Source organism: Choloepus didactylus, chromosome 19 (genome assembly GCF_015220235.1).
Source record: "Choloepus didactylus isolate mChoDid1 chromosome 19, mChoDid1.pri, whole genome shotgun sequence".
NCBI classification, from domain to species: domain Eukaryota; kingdom Metazoa; phylum Chordata; class Mammalia; order Pilosa; family Megalonychidae; genus Choloepus; species Choloepus didactylus.
Window position 1 is genome coordinate 42,999,471 of NC_051325.1, and position 19,662 is coordinate 43,019,132.

At 37.4% G+C, this 19,662-nt stretch overlaps 1 protein-coding gene across 4 annotated transcripts in view; it reads left to right on the forward strand.

Moving 5' to 3' along the window:
- The window catches only part of DHX35 (DEAH-box helicase 35), a 92,713-nt gene that overhangs the window by 21,152 nt on the left and 51,899 nt on the right, over window positions 1-19,662 (forward strand). For all 4 annotated transcript variants that reach the window (XM_037811031.1, XM_037811032.1, XM_037811034.1 and 1 more), the window contains one exon: window positions 10,991-11,068. In XM_037811031.1, the coding sequence (XP_037666959.1) occupies window positions 10,991-11,068 (78 nt within the window). The remainder of the gene's footprint in view (window positions 1-10,990; window positions 11,069-19,662) is intronic.

Sequence of the window (19,662 nt, forward strand, 5' to 3'; positions counted from 1 at the left end):
ACAAAAGACTGATATCTTGCATATACAAAGAAATCCTACAACTCAATGACAATAGTACAGACAGCCCAATTATAAAATGGGCAAAAGATATGAAAAGACAGTTCTCTGAAGAGGAAATACAAATGGCCAAGAAACACATGAAAAAATGTTCAGCTTCACTAGCTATTAGAGAGATGCAAATTAAGACCACAATGAGATACCATCTAACACCGGTTAGAATGGCTGCCATTAAACAAACAGGAAACTACAAATGCTGGAGGGGATGTGGAGAAATTGGAACTCTTATTCATTGTTGGTGGGACTGTATAATGGTTCAGCCACTCTGGAAGTCAGTCTGGCAGTTCCTTAGAAAACTAGATATAGAGCTACCATTCGATCCAGCGATTGCACTCCTCGGTATATACCCGGAAGATCGGAAAGCAGTGACACGAACAGATATCTGCACGCCAATGTTCATAGCAGCATTATTCACAATTGCCAAGAGATGGAAACAACCCAAATGTCCTTCAACAGATGAGTGGATAAATAAAATGTGGTATATACACACGATGGAATACTACGCGGCAGTAAGAAGGAACGATCTGGTGAAACATATGACAACATGGATGAACCTTGAGGACATAATGCTGAGCGAAATAAGCCAGGCACAAAAAGAGAAATATTATATGCTACCACTAATGTGAACTTTGAAAAATGTAAAACAAATGGTTTATAATGTAGAATGTAGGGGAACTAGCAGTAGAGAGCAATTAAGGAAGGGGGAACAATAATCCAGGAAGAACAGATAAGCTATTTAACGTTCTGGGGATGCCCAGAAATGACTATGGTCTGTTAATTTCTGATGGTTGTAGTAGGAACAAGTTCACTGAAATGTTGCTATATTATGTAACTTTCTTGGGGTAAAGTAGGAACATGTTGGAAGTTAAGCAGTTATCTTAGGTTAGTTGTCTTTTTCTTACTCCCTTGCTATGATCTCTTTGAAATGCTCTTTTATTGTATGTTTGTTTTCTTTTTAACTTTTTTTTCATACAGGTGATTTGAAAAAAGAAGGGAAAGTTAAAAAAAAAAAAAGAAAAAAGACAAACAAGGGGAAAAAAAAAAAAAAAAGATGTAGTGCCCCCTTGAGGAGCCTGTGGAGAATGCAGGGGTATTCGCCTACCCCACCTCCATGGTTGCTAACATGACCACAGACATAGGGGACTGGTGGTTTGATGGGTTGAGCCCTCTACCATAAGTTTTACCCTTGGGAAGACGGTTGCTGCAAAGGAGAGGCTAGGCCTCCCTGTATTTGTGCCTAAGAGTCTCCTCCTGAATGCCTCTTTGTTGCTCAGATGTGGCCCTCTCTCTCTGGCTAAGCCAACTTGAAAGGTGAAATCACTGCCCTCCCCCCTACGTGGGATCAGACACCCAGGGAAGTGAATCTCCCTGGCAACGTGGAATATGACTCCCAGGGAGGAATGTAGACCTGGCACCGTGGGACGGAGAACATCTTCTTGACCAAAAGGGGGATGTGAAAGGAAATGAAATAAGCTTCAGTGGCAGAGAGATTCCAAAAGGAGCCGAGAGGTCACTCTGGTGGGCACTCTTATGCACACTTTAGACAACCCTTTTTAGGTTCTAAAGAATTGGGGTAGCTGGTGGTGGATACCTGAAACTATCAAACTACAACCCAGAACCCATGAATCTCGAAGACAGTTGTATAAAAATGTAGCTTATGAGGGGTGACAATGGGATTGGGAAAGCCATAAGGACCAAACACCACTTTGTCTAGTTTATGGATGGATGTGTAGAAAAGTAGGGGAGGGAAACAGACAGACAAAGGTACCCAGTGTTCTTTTTTACTTCAATTGCTCTTTTTCACTCTAATTATTATTCTTGTTATTTTTGTGTGTATGCTAATGAAGGTGTCAGGGATTGATTTAGGTGATGAATGTACAACTATGTAATGGTACTGTAAACAATCGAAAGTACAATTTGTTTTGTATGACTGCGTGGTATGTGAATATATCTCAATAAAATGATGATTTAAAAAAAAAAAAAAAAAAAAAAAGCCAGCTGTCCTTTAATTTTTTGAATTGCTCATAATAATTCCTCCTATTCTAATATCCTCCCAAAATGATACTTGTTTTCAATGATTAAATACTTTCTCATGGTATTAGAAACTAAACTGAGGACCTTTTGTTTTAACTTAAACATTTTCATACTATTTGATGTTGCTTTTTCTTTAACTTTCCTAGGATTTTAACAAAAAAGAATCAGCTTCAGACCTTTAAATGAACTTGAATTGGGATAAAAATCAGTTTGATTTTATGGAGATTTTTGTTTGCCTTATGTGGTCTTTTCTTTGACATTCTGTACAATGTTAATAGGTTGTGAATTATTTATGTACCAGATATTACACTTTAAACATTTTCATATTCTCTAATCTTTATAATTGTTTGTTCAAATTTTAGTTGGGAATCCTATTTCCTACTTAAGCTCAGACTATAACCTCTGAATTGAGTGCCTTTGAGTTCACAGGCTAATAGAAATTTCATAGTAAATGTAAATAAGATCAGAGGATCTAATGTACAAGCTGATAATAAAGCATTAAGGTAAAAGAAAAAAACTTGAATAGAAGTGGTGCTTCCTCTTACATTTCATTGGTCAAAGCAAGTTACATGGCAAGGCTCTATAGCACTAGCGTGGCAATTTATTTAATCCCCCCATAGAGGGGTAGCATGTATTTGGAACAATAATATAATGTATCACAATCAGCTAGTCATTTTCTTCAGGAAGGCTTAGCTGCCAGTGGATGGAGAGGGCCTGCTGGGGAGCTGAGTCCAGGGAAAGAATGGCCCAAAGGACATGCAGTGTAGTAGGGTCTGAGGATCCAGGCTAAGTAGTGTGGCAGCAAAGGAAGGTACTTCTTCTTCTTCTTCTTTTTTTTTTTTTTTTTTACTGTTGCAGTTAATTTAATATTTTTGATATTTATTTTTTGTTTTTAATTGGTTCACATAGTTCAACTTCAAAAGGCACAAAAAGATATAAAGAGAAATATATCCCTTCTCTCCTGTCTTCTGATGCTCAGTTCCCTTATGCAGATGAAACTAATACTAACAGTTTCTTGGGTAGACATTTTTTTATGCATATACAGGGGAATGCATATATATATACACACACACATATATATATATATACACACACACACACAGGCACTCACCCCTTCTTTTTTTTTTAAACAGGAATGGTAGCACCTATACGTGCTTTAATGCACTTTTTTTAAACTTAACGTCTCTTTTTTTAGTTGCATACATTCTACTACATGTACTTACTTTGTCAGTCTTCAGTTGATAGACCTTTAAGTTGTTTACAGCTTTTTTTTTTAAATTCAGTTTTATTGAGATATATTCACATACCATACAGTCATCCATGGTGTACCATCAGTTGTTCACAGTACCATCATATAGCTGTGCATTCATCACCTCAATCTGTTTTTGAACATTTTCCTAACACTAGAAAGAATCAGAATAAGAATAAAAAATAAAAATAAAAAAGAAAACAATCACCCCCCCATCCCACCCTATTTTTCATTTAGGTTTTGTCCCCATTTTTCTACTCATCCATCCATACACTGGATAAAGGGAGTGGGATCCACAGGGTTTTCACAATCACACTGTCACCCGTTGTAAGTTGCATTGCTATATAATCATCTTCAAGAGTCAAGGCTACTGGGTTGGAGTTTGGTAGTTTCAGTTATTTACTTCTAGCTTTTCCAATATATTAAAACCTAGAACGTGTTATCTATATAGTGCATAAGAATGTCCACCAGAGTGACCTCTCGACTCCATTAAATCTCTCAGCCGCTGAAGCTTTATTTTGTTTCACTTTGCATCCCCCTTTTGGTCAAGAAGATGTTCTCAATGCCACGATGCTGGGTCCAGATTCATCCCGGGGAGTCATATCCTGTGTTGCCAGGGAGATTTACACCCCTGGGAGTCAGGTCCCACGTAGTGGGGAGGGCAGTGAGAACACCCGCCAAGTTGGCTTGGTAACACAGAGAGGGCCACATCTGAGCAACAAAGAGTCACTCAGGGGGAGACTCTTAGGCACAATTATAGCAGGTTTAGCCTTTCTTTGCAGCAATAAGCTTCATAGGGGCCAGCCCCAAGACAGAGGGCTCAGCACATGAAGCCGTCAGTCCCTCGTGTTTGTGAGAACATTAGCAACAAGCCAGGTGAGGAAGTCCAACACCTCTGCATTCTTCCCCAGCTCTTCAGGGGGCCCTGTTTAGAGCTTTTTATTTGTCACAAGCAATGGTGCAGTGAATCAGTTTGCACATATATCATTTTGCACACATGGATATATTTGTAGAATAGTTATAGAATTGCTGGGTCAAAGGGTATGTGCATTTGAATTTAAATTTTTTTTAGGGAATGTATTTTATTTTAAGCACTCTTTAAAAAAGATAAGAAATACAGTTACAGGGTACAAAATTCAAAAGAAGAAAAGAATAAATGGTGAAAAGTGAATCTCCTAAACTTTGCTGGTAAAAATGTCTAGAGCATTGTGATGGATTGTATTCTTGTTCCAAGCATATACTAACCCCCCCTTCTCAGAGACAGTCATTGTTACCAACTTCTTTGAAGCTGGGATTTGAGTTAAGGTCGTAGGAAAATTGGAAAGGCTAAAGAACTGAAGGTCACAGCATGGAAACAGGGCAAGTTTTTTCTCAACAAACTGTTTTTCTCGATTTTTATGGTGTCTTCCTTTGGAAAAGTATGCTGAGGCATCAAACACTTATCAGTTTTTATTTTATTTTATTTTTAATAAAGGGAGTTTATTTGGTTACACTATTACAGTCTTAAGGCCTTAAAGCGTCCAACGTAAGGCATCAACAATAGGGTACTTCCCTGGAGAAAGGCCATTGGCATCTGGAAAACATCTGTTAGCTGGGAAGTCATGTGGATGGCATCTGCTGATCCTGGCTTGTGTTCCAGCTCTTCTCTCAGCTCCTGTGCATTCTTCAAAATGTTGCTCCTTGAGGCATTTGTCCTCTCTTAGCTTCTCCGGAGCAAAATCTGCTTTCAAAGACCATCATCAAAATGTCTCTGTAAGTTGCAACAAACAGTGAGCTCCTTCTGTCTGAGCTTTTTATATGGCTCCAGTGATTTAATTGAGACCCACCCTGAATGCGTGGGGTAACACCTTCATGGGAATTATCCAATCAAGGTCTTGTCCATGGTTGATTGAGTCCCATCTCCATGGAAACACTCAATCAATAGGTTCTAACCTAATCAAAACTAATACATCTGCCCCCACGAGATTGCATCAAAGAACATGGCTTTTTGGGGGACATAATACATCCAAACCAGCACATTCCATCCCCTGGAACCCAAAATGACATGAGCTTTCCATATACAAAATACATTCATCCCATCACAAGATCACAGAAACTTAAATCATTTCTGTAACAATAAGTAGAAAGTCCAATCAGAATCAGTCACATGTGTGGTCTGTCCTAAGGCAAAATTCCCCTCTAGCTGTGGACCTGTGAAACTCAGAACAAGTTATTTATTGATAATATACAAAGGAGGGACAATCACAGGATAAACATTCCCATTGTTGTAAGGAGAAGCTGAAAGGAAAACAGGGTTTAAGGGACCAAAACAGTTCCTAAAACCTGCAGGGCAAACTCCATTAGATTTCAAAGTCTAAGAGTCATTTATTGAATGACATTGTATTCTTGGGGCTTGAAAGAGAGATAGTCCCACACTTTCCAAAGGCTTATGCAATAGCCCTTTTCTTTCCAGACGCTGGGGTGAGTGCTCCAACATATCCACACATTGGGTAGACCACGTTCTCGGCCCCACCCTTCTCAAACACTGGGGTGCCACCCAGACTCTGCCTCTCTGGGCAAAGGCTCTCCCCTCTATGAACAGTGGGGAGGCATTTAGTCTCTCCCCAAACCCTGGGGAATGTGCTCCACCCTCTCTGGGGCCTGGGGTGGCAGCAGTCTTCTTGAGCATTGAGGAGGAAGGCCTGCACTCTGCTTCGGGGGCATACTCACCCTTTCCATTGTGCTTGGGCTGCTCTGCTCTCCCTACCGGAGACCTCTTGATTCCAGACCTCAACCTCCATGGCTCTGTCTTTGAAGAAATTTTTCCTTCAATTTGTTCCTTCTTCATTTCCTCCAGTCCAGACCAGCAATGGTTCCATTTATACAGGTTTTGCAAAAATTCTGTAGGCTTGGCATGCAGAACAAGGACTTTCCACAAATAGGACTTTCCACAGATCGTTTCTGGATAACTCCATCTCCAATCCTGGCTTGTACTGAAATGGTGGTCGGGTTCCATGTTTGGTTGAAATCCTCATGTGGGGCTGTAGCCACTGGACTTTTACTTTCTGGAAGCCCAGAATTTTCTAAACTATCAGTTTCTGGTTTCTTTGTACCCAAGAGTTCATTTCTCAGCTTTTCTCTGTCCTGTCACATTTTGCTATAAGCTGCAAGGAGAAGCCAGGCTGCACTTTCGATATTTAGTTTAAAAATCTCCTCAGCTGAGTATCCCAGCTCCTCGCTTTCAAATTCTGCCTTCCATCCAACACCAGGACTCAATTTTGCCAAATTCTCTGCCACTTTAAAACAAGGATTGCCTTTCTTCCAGTTGGCAATGACACATTCATCATTTCTGCTCAAGGCCTTGTCAGAAGTATCTTTAGAGTCCATATTTCTACCAACATTCTCTTCAAAGCAGTTTAGGCCTTTTCTGTCAAGCTCCTCACAATTCTTCCAGAATCTTCCCCTTATACATTTAAAAAGCCATTCCAACATGATGGGTATTTGCAAACTCAGCAGCAGGAGCACGCCACTCTCGGTACCAAAATCTGTTCTGGTTTGCCAATGCTGCCTTATGTAAAATACCAGAAATGGATTGGCTTTTGTAAACGGGGTTCACTTATCAGTGTTTGAAATTCCACAAATGATACGTACTACTTATGTTTTTTATTAGAGCTCTCTCAAAACAATGGATTATGAAAAGAAGCTCTTCTTTACTACAATTTTTATTAGTACTATTTTGAGCAATGTTCTTCCTAATTCCACTCTTCAGTTATGCCAGATTTGGTGACTGGCCCTTAAAGAGAGTGGATTGAACTGAGATAGAATTCAGCCCAGAGTTTGAAGGTCCCACTCCATGATGTCCCACTGCCTATGATTCCTGTACTGTTTTTGCTTCTACAGGATCTTTAAATTTCCACCTAGCAACACTTCTAAGCATACAGTAGAAGTCTAAATCATGAGGAACATTGAAATTAGTTTCAAAGACTGTTTATTTTTGTGGAAATATTATTTTTCTTTCACATAACAGTACTATTAAGAGATTAATTACGTGTGTGTTTGCTTTATTTTTAAATTTTGGATGATAGAATTGTGTCTTACTTATGACTTTGTATCAGGACTTTGGAGTCAGACTGCTAAATTTGAATCATAGCTCTTAGATTTTTATCTGTCCTTGGACAATTATGTGACCTCTTTATTTCCTCATCTGTAAGTTGTTGATGGTGGTAACACTTTCCTAATAGGATTTGTTGTGCGGATTAAAAGAGGTAATGCATGAAACGTTCTCAGCATGGTTCCTGGCGCTTGGTAAGGAACCCCATGAAAGCTAGCTGTTATTCTTAGAATTCTGTTTTTGCATTTGTATTGATTGGGTAGTTGGAAGTATTTTGTGTATGTACAAGAGAGAGAAACTTTACAGTTTTTATAGACAAAATACATTTTGTTTCTTACAGTCATTTTTAAACTTTATTTTTTAACTAATTTTAGACTATGAGAAAAGTTGCAAAAATTATAATAGAGTTCTCTTATACCCATCATACCACTTCTAGTACGATAATTAAAAGCAGTACTGGTATTGTACCATTAACGTTCATACAGTATTGTACTAAATAGGCATATACCACAGTAATTGCTACAAACAAGATGGAGCAATTTTCCTTGTTTAAATTTCATCAGTTTTCCCACTAATGTTCTTTTCTGTCCCAGGATCCAATCCAGGATCCTACATTGCATTTAGTTTCTGTTTCTCCAGTCTCCTCTGGTTTGTGAGAGTTCCTCATTCTTTGCTCAGTTTTCATGATCTTGACACTTTTGAAGAGTTTTGGGCATTTATCTTGTAGAATGTCCCTCATTTGGTGTTTGTGTGACGTTTTCTCATGATTAAAACAAGGTTATGTGTTTTTGGCAAGACTACCACAGAAATGAGGTGTGTCCTTTTTAGTGCATCACGCCTTGGGATTTGTGATGTTGATACACCTTCTCATTGGTGATAGTAACCTTGATCATTTGGTTAAGGTGCCAAGTTTTATCTTTCAAGCTACTGTCTTTTTCTTTGTAATTGAAGAATATCTTGGGGGAGATTCTTTGAGGCTTTGCAAATATTTTTTTTCTTCTCATCTTTCTCCTAATTTTTTTAAATGCAATTTTATTGAGATATAGTCACACACCACACAATTCATCCAAAGTATGCCATCAGTGCCTCGCAGTATCGCATAGTTGTGCATTCATCACTCCCCTGCTAATTTTAACGTTGCTCAGTACATCTTGTTTGCAGCAATTATTGAGGTGTTTGCCTAACAATGATTTTCTATTTTCCTCTTTCCCTCTACCTTTATTAAATGAATTCTTCTGTAAGGAAGAATTGCCCCTTCTCCCTCATTTATTTATTTATTTATTTGATTATTTAGGTATTTCAATATGGAGTCATGGATATTTATTTTGTTCTGTGGGTTAATACCCAATACTGTCATTTTTTTTTTTTCTCAAATTGTTTCAGCTTTGATCATTAGGAGCTCCTTCAAGTCGGCTCCTGTGTTCTTTTTGAAAAGCCTCCAGATACCACCCTTGCATTGGTGTGGAAAATTTGTTAGAATTGATGATAGCACATTTTAACAGTTGTACTATTAATTATAGTCCATGGTTTAACTTAGGGTTCACTGTTTGTGTAGTATAGTTCTATGGATTTTTTTTTTTTATTTGTATTCTGTTGCCATATATATAATGTAACATTTCCCCTTTTAATCACTTTCAGGTATGTATTTTGATGCTGTTAATTGCATTCACAATGTTGTGCTTTCATCACCACCATCTGTTACCAAAACATTTTCATCATTCCACATGGGAACTTTTGTACATTTTAAGCCTTAACTTCCCATTCCTTATCCCCACCTTATCCTCTGGTAACTTATATACTAGTTTCTGTCTCTGTGAATTTGCTTAATTCTAATTATTTCAAATCAGTGGGAGCAACCAATATTCGTCCTTTTGTGCCTGGCTTATTTCACGCAACATGATGGCTTCAGGGTTCATTCATGCTGTTGTCTGTGTCAGGAATTCATTTCTTTTTATGGTTGGATAATATTCCTTTGTATGTATATACACCTTTTATTTATTCATTCATCTGTTGATGGACTATTTTTTGAACTCTTCCTTACATTCTGGGGCCACAAGATGTTCCAGGCTTGTCTTATATTTTCCCCGCACCAGCCCTGGGATCAACCACTTTTCCTTTTATTGGAGAATGGCATTTAGAAATCAAGATCTGTATGCTAGGGTGCTCACTGCGACTGAGGTGCCGTTCCTCTAGGCCATTTCTGTGAGCAGACTGAAGAAACAGGTGTATGTATACTAATCCACACATACAAAAGCAGCTGTGTTTCTGAATCTGACTCTCTGTATATTAAAATCATGAGTTTATGATGATGCTTCTGATTCCAATCCAGCGCCTTAGAGCTTGTTTTAGCCTTTCCTTATTTGTAACTTTTCTCCAACATCAAGAAACGCATTCCTCATTATTTACAATATATTTATTTATTTATTCAATTCTAGTATCCAGATAAAATAGTTTCAGTATCACTAACTCATACCCTGGGAGAAACACTTACTAATTGTATCATAATATTTATGTACAGTTCTTTTTGTTTTTAGCCTTACAGCATCACTCAAGATACTGTCTTCCACTGTTAACTTAGGTTAGTTCTGTTCTCTACCTCCTTTGTTGTGGTTATGTTGTTAATTTGTTATTCAATTAGGGTTATTTGTTAGTGTTTGTATTTCATTTTGGATGCCCCCCACATCCTGATTAGTTTCAGCTGTCTGTTTTTTAGGTGTGTGAAGACTATCTGAAATGTGTCTGTGGTTCTAGGGGTTAGAGCTACACAAAAAGGTCTACTCAGAATAGTGTCAATCTGTCCTCACCCCTGCTATTTTGTTTCTGTTTTCCCCTTTCTCTACCTCTTTCCCACCTATTGCCTGTAGACACTTAATCTGGTTAGTTTTTAGTTTATCCTGCCTATATTTCTTTTGTGCAAATGAGCAGATAGGTGCAATCGCATTTTTAGTCTTTTTTTTTCTTATTATGGAATTAATACATATAATTGTAAAACAGTTTAGACCTTGCAAATATATGTAAACTGTGATAACCATTGTTATCCATTTTGGGTTTTTAATGCATATGGTAATATATGTAATCTAATTTTATATGTACCTATATAACCACATTTATGTGACATATAATCTGGTGACCTATATATTAATGTATAAAATTGAATTATTTTTATTTAATGTGACCAAAAATATGGTAGGTATATTGTGCAGTTTCTGTGCATATTTAAAATTCTTTGTTTTACAGATTTTGCACTCTTCTGAGTTCCCCAGTGAGGCAGCAGTAGTATATAGTAGTATATAGAAATTTTGCAAGACTGGGTTCAGAAGGCTGAATGTGTACCTTGGTTCTTGTATTTATCAGCTGTAATGTGAATTTAAGCACATTGTTTAATATTTCTAAGCCTTGGATTCCTCATCCATAAAATAATCTCTAAAATGTCTGCTGGTATAAGAACTATTTATCATTGCCTTTTCCAGTGAATTTAACACAACATAGAGGCAACATGGGGAGATTGATTCTGAAGAAGTGGTGTCAGATGAACAATTAGATGTGATTTTTATTTGTAGTACCTTGCAGAAGCTGGCTGGACAGCTGAAGGAAGAGTTGTAGGAGTGACCCAGCCTCGAAGAGTGGCTGCTGTTACAGTGAGTTTCTTTTTTATAACTGCAAAGACTTTGTTTGCATCTTCTGTTTCAGTGACTTATTTTTTTCTCTTTTCCTAAAAGGTCCAAATGACAAGTAGTTGTTCCTTAAGAACTTAATTCTTCATTATAAAAAGAAATATATATATATATATTTAAATGCTACCTTTAACATTATGAACATTTAAAAAAAAACAAAACCAAATCTCACTACCCAGCAAAAAACCTGAAAATTTGGTGGACGTCATTCCAAGCTTCTCTTAAGGATAAAAATGAGTGGTTGGCTGGATGGATAGAAATGATTTTATAAAAATGGGATCATATCATAAATGTTTTTGTTGAATTTAACAAAAGAAGGAACTGAACTGAAGTAGAAATAGTTACTGAACTTTTGGTAAATATTTGTTCATCACAAATAAAAAAGAGATTTTATTAAAGCTTGAAAACTGGAGAAAGATTATAAAAAACTTTGAAATGTTACTTATTTTTGTAATTATGTGTTTCAGCTTTAGTTTCCTACCATGAAAGAAGATGAGATTAGCATGCTTATTCTATCCACTTCCCTTCCCTCCATTTGTTCTAAAATATTGTACTTTTTATTTCAAGATTTTTAACATTTATGTTCTTTTCTGTAATCATAATTCCCACAGCTATTTAATCTTTTTTTTTCCCTCTCTCTTTTTTTTATTAGAGAAATTGTAGGCTTACAGAAAAACCAAGCATAAAATATATTTCCCATATCCTACCCTGCATTAGTGTGGTATATTTGTTAGAATTGATGAAAGAATATTTTTATAATTGTACTATTAACTATAGTCTGTGGTTTATTTTAGGGTTCACTGTGTTGTACAGTCCTATGGAATTTTGAAAAATTTTGATTATTAAATCTTACTTCTACTTTAAATGGATTTAATGTTCACCACCAATTTTCCATGGTTTTGCCATCCCTGAGTAGCTTAATTTACTTTATTTATTGATTGGCTGAATTTTTATCATTCAGTAATTTTTTACATATTGGAGAATGCTTGATTGTGCCTTTTATATTTATGGAACTACTTTGTTGATATAAAACTCTTAATTCACACTCAACATCCCTAGCTACTGTGCAGATGTTGCTCCACTGTCTTGATGTTAAAGATCATAGTATAGAAGTCTGAGGTCAAGTGGGTTTCCCCCCTCCTTTTCTGGCTTACTTTTTCTGCTTGAATGTTTACAAGATAGTTTTTTTTACCAAAGTATGTCTTGATGCTGTTTGTTTTAACTTAATTTTTGTAAAATATGGAAAGTTTTCAGTCTTCAAATCTATCTTTAATCAGGCAAGCTTTCCTTTATTATATCTTGACATATTTTTTCTGTTCCATTTGTTTTCTTTTCTAAGAACCCCATTTAAGTGTATGTTGGCTCTCCTTTGCCTTTCTTCAGTATTCATGAGCATCTCTGGAAACATCTGTTCTTCTCCAGTTTGTTTTATGGGATTTCCTCAAGCCCATCCACCATGTTCTTTTTTTTTTTTTTTTTTTTTTTTTAAATTCAGTTTTATTGAAATACATTCACACATCATACAATCATCCATGATATGCAATCCACTGTCCACAGTATGATAACATAGTTATGCGTTCATCACCACAATCTATCTCTGAACATTTTCCTTACATCAGAAAGAACCAGAACAAGAATAAAAAATAAAAGTGAAAAAAAAAACACCCAAATCATCCCCCCATCCCACCCCATTTGTCCTTTAGTTTTTATCCCCATTCCTCCACTCATCCATACACTAGATAAAGGGGGTGTGATCCACAAGGTCTTCAAAATCACACTGTCACCCCTTGTAATCTACATTATTATATAATTGTCTTCAGGAGTCCAGGCTGCTGGGTTGGAGTTTGGTAGTGTCAGGTATTTACTTCTAGCTATTCCAATACATTAAAGCCTAAGAGGTGTTATCTATATAGTGCATAAGAATGTCCACCAGAGTGACCTCTCGACTCCATTTGGAATCTCTCAGCCACTGAAACCATTTTGTCTCATTTTGCATCCCCCTTTTGGTCAAGAAGATACTCTCAGTCCCACGATGCCGGGTCTACATTCATCCCCGGGAGTCATACTCTGCGTTGCCAGGGAGATTTACACCCCTGGGAGTTCATCCACCATGTTCTTGATAATTTTTAGTCATTTATTCTATTTTGGTTCATTTACAGCTCTGTAACCTCTACTCACATCATTGAATGTTTTGTTCTTTTTTTTTTAAGATGGAAAAATGAATATTTAGAAAGAGAAAAGAAATTATAATGCATTATAATTAATTTTAAAAGCTGATGAATACTACAAACACTAAAAAACTCAGGAAAATAAAATAATATTTTTATTAACTCACTGCCTGACACTCAGTATAACACATTATTTCCTAAAATTTTTTGGTTACATTCTCTTTCTTCTCCTCTACACATGACAATGATTTTCTGTTATTTTTCTGTAGAGAGAGTAGAGCAACATTTTAGTCTTTCTTCTAGCATGATTGATTCAAACTTGGTTTTTTATTACTGATTTTATAGAAAAGTTCTTCCTGCTCTATAACTTGCTATTGGTAGCATTGTGTTCTTAGTACTGGGATTGTTTTCAAATTTGAAAAACAAAACAAAACAAAAAACATCTGTCAAGCTCCTTTCATGTGTAAACTATAAGATTTGGAAGACTTGCAAAAATGCTTCTGGCCTGCACATTTGAGACCTTACTTCTCTTCAGCTCTTTGAATTCTGTATCTCTTCCTTAAGTGGTTTTTAGTTTATCCGTGTGACTTCTTTGAAACCTGAGAACTATTTGGCTGCATTCTCCTTCTGTTTCTTTGGGTCTTGCTTTTAAAGCTTCTTGTTAAACTACTTGCTTTTGCTTGTGTTCCTCTCCTCATTTCTTTCTTTTTTGTTATAGTTTTTATGGTCATCATCTCTGAATGGGCTACAAACGCTGCAGGATTGTGAGGGTGGGCAAGGGCTGTGCCAGCCTGGGTAAGGTAGTGCCCCTCGCTGACTCTCTTACCCTCCTTTGTTAGGTGGGGGATGAGGGTAAGGATCACTCCGTAGTGATCTGAGGGGTCATTATGGCTCAGGATAAAACTCTTTGGGCTTTCTGATTTGGGGTTTGATCCTGTTGCCTCCCTTCCTTCTCTCCTGTCTGTGTTCACTTCCTGTAGTCATTCTCCCCTTGGTGTTTGGGGTTGTAAGCATTAGAAATGGCCTGACCTGACTCTGTGCCTCTCTTTGCTCCTGAGAAGATGGCAGCGCAGCTGTCCAAATCGTTGCTATTTGTATGTCTGGGTAACATTTGTTGATCACCCACTGCAGAAGCAGTTTTCAGAAACTTTGTATCTGATCAAAATATTTCAGATAATTGGAGGATAGACAGTGTTGCAATATCCACTTATGAGATAGGAAGTCCTCATGATTATCAAGGGCAAAATTGTATCATGAAGCCTGGTATTCCTATGAATCACGTTGCCTGGCAAGTTACTAAGGAAGACTTTTCCACATTTGATTATATACTATGTGTAGATGAAAGCAGAGAGATTTGAATAGAAGAGGTATTGAAGTTAAAAACTGCAAAGTGAAAATTGAACTTGGGAGCTATGATCCACAAAAACAACTTATTATTGAAGATCTCTGTTATGGGAATGACTCCGACTTTGAGACTGTGTACCAGCAATGTGTTAGGTGCTGCAAAGCAGTCTTGGAGAAGTCACGGTAAAGCTGCATCCATTCATTGCTGAAGGCCAAACAATGATTAACATCTTTATAGTGATGTTCTAGGCTTGCTAATCAGTGTGCCAAACATGTAATATTTTATAGCTCAAGGCCACAACTTTTTTTCAATTGACTTATTGTTTCTTAAAGAATAATTGTAGATGGAAATCAGTGCCGTGTTTGGCAGGAGAATTAATAAAAATCTTTGATTCAGACAGTTTATGGGGTACCTTAAATGTTTTTAAACAAACTGGACCTCTTATCTTACCCCAGTTACAAAAATAGTGAAACAAACAAAATAGTAGAACTACAAAATATAAAATTTTATGTGTGTTGTGTAACAATCGTTTATTTCCTTTGTTTAACCTTAAGCTAATCCAGTGATGGCTACCATTCTAATATGCTTAATTATGATCTTAATAAGTAATTAAAACAACTCTTTTGTAGAAGGGGCAATTCCCAAATCTGGGTTTGTCACTTGGAGCTGCCAATAGAAGTCGCACCAAACCAGGTTGAGAAGGAAAAGAGGGTTTATTTATGCCTTCAGGAAGACAGGGGGGGCCGCTTTCCAAATCAGCCTCCCAAAGTGTTTCTTCAATTGTCCCCCCCCCCCCCCCCCCCCCCCCCCCGCCAATTGGTTTTTATACCCATCAGAGATAAAAAGAGTTAATCATTTTAGTTAACGTAACAGAGGTCTGGAGAATTTCAGTAATTTAGTTATTTCCTGTTTTCTTCAAGAACATGGTGACACCTGGGAAAGGTGCCTCCAGGCATCTAGGGATATAGATGATAAGGCCTTTTTCATATCTGGGAGGTCTGGGGACCATAGATGAATGCTTATTCAAATCTTGGTGCAGACTTTACATTTATGTACTGCTTCAAGACATTACATTTACATATTGCTCCTCTGTGAGAATAAGAGCTTCCATTATAGCTTGCTTCTAGCTTTGAAAATTACATTTTAAGGCTACTTCACAATTTCCTGCTTGCTTACAGTTTTAAGGTTATATTTAAAAAGTCACTTACACTTTCAAGCCTGAGTGAATATCTGAGCCCACTGAGACTTTTGAAATAATCCACCTCTTTAGTTGATACGTATAACTTGATGGACAAATGTCCTCTGTTCACCTATACCACCTACCTTTTTTCCCCAGGTTCTTTTATTGAATTAGATACCCCTAGTCATAGGAGTTCACAGTCTTGATTACAAATATTTTGATTCATACATATCCTGAGTGCACACTTGTATGTTAGAAGGGTAGGAAAGAGAATGATTTATGGAATAAAACTTTTTGTTCATCTTGTTTATTCCATGAGGAAGTACCATTTGGGCCCATTTGTGCCACCTTGCCTCTGAAAACTTAATTATATCCAGAAAGGACACTGTATGCTGTTTTATCTTATGCTCATTTTTACAAATGTGTCTGTTTTATAAGCATGTATAATCCAAATGTCAAAGATTATATATTGTTTGACATTATGTATTGTTTCCCCTTAGATGGGGAAAAATATTTTAAAAAGCTAGAAAAAGAGAATCCTTTTATGTTGAAGTCCTTAAATAATATGTTAAGTGTGTTTTTATCAGTGTTTCATTTATAGGAGAATATAGGTAATTTCTGTATACTTTGAGGTAACTGTAATTTCAAATTCATTTGGATATATATTAAAAAAGGTTTTTTTCAAACTAAACTGGGGAGTATAAAAATACAACTTGAAATTTTTTTAAAAAATAGAAGTGACCTGACTGTCTGCCTCCTCCTCCGGCTCCCTGTCCCTTGTGATTCTTTGCTTTCAGGGTGTATCTCCATTGAGGTATTTTTTATGTTTCCCCACACCTGAACACACTGCCACTTCTTATTTTTCTGAGGATTGCTGGCCTTGCCTTTCAAGGTGGGGACACTTGCATTAAGGAATCCAGTAGTACCTTCTCTGGTTGTGAGGCCTGGGTCTCTCCTCTTCTGGATTCAGACTTCACAATATTTGGCAGGTGTGTTTCCTAGTTTATTGTTTGCATTTGTGGCTGTTTCCTTCTTTTATTGAACATGGAGATTTTCTTATTGATAATATGCTATAATTCTTTTGTTGTTTTTAATTAGCTTTGAAAGACGGAAGTGGTAGCAAAAGTGTCATCGTTTTACTATCTTTATCTGGAGAAGAAATTCTGTTTCCGCAATTTATTTTTGTTCTTTGCTGTTCAGTTTGCCAATGCTGCCGGGATGCAAAACACCAGAAATGGATTGGTTCTTATAAAAGGGGGTTTATTTGGCTGTACAGTTACAGTCTTAAGGCCATAAAACGTCCCAGGTAACTCATCACCAATCTGGGTACCTTCACTGGAGGATGGCCAATGGTATCCGGAAAATCTCTTAGCTGGGAAGGCACGTGGCTGGCGTCTGCTCCAAGTTTTGATTTCAAAATGGCTTTCTCCCAGGACATTCCTCTCTAGGCTGTAGCTCCTCTTCAAAATGTCACTCTCAGTTGCTCTTGGGGTGTTTTTTCTCTCTTAGCTTTTATGGATCAAGAGTCTGCTTTCAACGGCTGTCTTCAAAATGTGTCTCATCTGCAGCTGCTCTCTCAGCTTCTATGCATTCTTCAAAGTGTCCCTCTTGGCTGTAGCAAGCTTGCTTCTTCTGTTTGAGCTTTTATAGGGCTCCAGTGAACTAATCAAAGCCCACGCTGAATGGGCGGGGCCACACCTCCACGGAAATTGTCTAATCAGAGTTATCACCACAGTTGGGTGGGTTGCATCTCCATGGAAATGCTCAATCAAAGAATTAAAATCTAATCAACACTAATACATCTGCCCGCACGAGATTGCATCAAGGATAATGGCGTTTTGGGGGACATAATACATTCAAACTGGCACATTTGCTGAGTTCTATTGGTCTTCAAGTTAGAAATTATCTAGAAATATTTTTTAAGTCTCATGTGTGTTAGAATGAGGATAACTGTTTGGAAACTAGGTCACAGTGATAGAGCTAACCTTTTATGGTTAGTAAAAGTTGACTCAGTTACCTAACCATTATAGCAATTTTTCCTGTTTGTGGTTTGAAATCTCAGTTTGCGTTTAGTTCTAAATTTGTAGCCATGGGCAACTTCCATGAAACTACAAGCTTTCTCTTGAAAGGAAAAAAGAGAATATAAATTAACTGTGTAGTATTAATAGAGCTGTCAAGTTTGAAATGTTACATTTCAGAAAGTACTTTGTGTGCAGACTAAAATCTGAAAACAATCTCAGAGCCTAAGAACGGATTGTGTTAAGTGCATAATCCATTGCTTGATCTCTGCGAGAAGCAGTTAGTAATTAGCATGGTCACTGGACTCGTGTGGTCTGGATTTGACTTCAAGAGCAGGCTGTGGCTTGACCTGTGACTCAGGACAATCTCCAAAACCTCCCTGATCTGTTTCCTCATTTGTAAAAATGAGGGAGTGCTGCCCACCTCATGGGCTGTGTGCATACTTAATGAGATGCAACCTGTAAAAGCTTGGAGCATAGCATGTAGTGAGCAGCAGGTGCTCAGTGATTGGTTTTCTTTTTTCCTCCCTTTCCCTATATATTTTTGCTTCTGTCAAAGGATAATATTTATCCTGAGGTTTTGGGGAGTAAAACTTAAATAATAGAGGTGAAAGTGTGCCAGTTTGATGTATTATGTCTCCCAAAACACCATTATCTTTGATGCAGTCTTGTGTGGGCAGGAAATGTATTGGTGTTGATTGGGTTGGAGACTTTTGATTGGATGTTTCAATGGAGATGTGATCACTCAACTGTGGGTGAGATCTTTCATTGGAAAATTTCCATGGGGATGTGGCCCTGACCATCCAGCGTGGGCCTTGATTAGTTTGCTAGAGCACTATATAAGCTCAGACAGAAGGAGCAAGCTTGCTACAGCCAAGAGGGACACTTTGAAGAATGCACAGGAGCTGAACGTTCTGGGAGAAAGCCATTTTAAAACGCAACCTGGGAGCAAGCAGACGCCAGCCATGTGCTTTCCCAGCTAAGAGGTTTTCCGGACGCCATTGACCATCCTCCAGTGAAGGTACTCAATTGTTGATGCATTACCTTGGATACTTTATGGCCCTAAGACTGTAACTGTGTAACCAAATAAACCCCTTTTTATAAAAGCCAATCCATTTCTGGTGTTTTACAGTCTGGCAGCATTAGCAAACTAGAACAGTATCTTAGAAAACCAGTAGACTATGGCCTGTCAGTTATCAAGTGGTATGATTATAAATGATAAAATTTAAAAATTTACCAGTTTGAAAGTAAAACACATACTTTTTTCTCTTTTCTTAAATTAAGATTTATTCACATACCGTACAATCATCCAAAGTATATAATCCATTGATCACATTACCATCATCTATCTAGTTGTTCCTTCATCACCCCAATCTATTTTTTTTTTTTTCCTTATACCAGAAAAAGTGAAAGTAAGAATAAAAAGTCAGGAGTAAAAACAGAACACCCAAATTGTCCACCTGCCCTATTTTTCCTTTAGTTTTTTTTTTTTTTTGACCCTGTTTTTCTACTCATCCGTCCGTATACTGGATAAAGGGGAGTGTGATCCACATGGCTTTCAAAATCACATTGTCACCCCTTGAAAGCTCCATTGTTATACAATCATTTTCAAGATTTAAGGCTACTGGGTTGTAGTTTGATAGTTTCAGGTATTTACTACTAGCTATTCCAATTCATTAAGACCTAAAAAGAGTTATCTATATTGTGTGTAAGAGTGCCCACCAGAGTGACCTCTTGGCTCCTTTTGGAATCTCTCAGCCACTGAAACTTTATTTCATTTCCTTTCACATCCCCCTTTTGGTCAAGAAGGTGTTCTCCATCCCACAATGCCGGGTCTAGATTCCTCC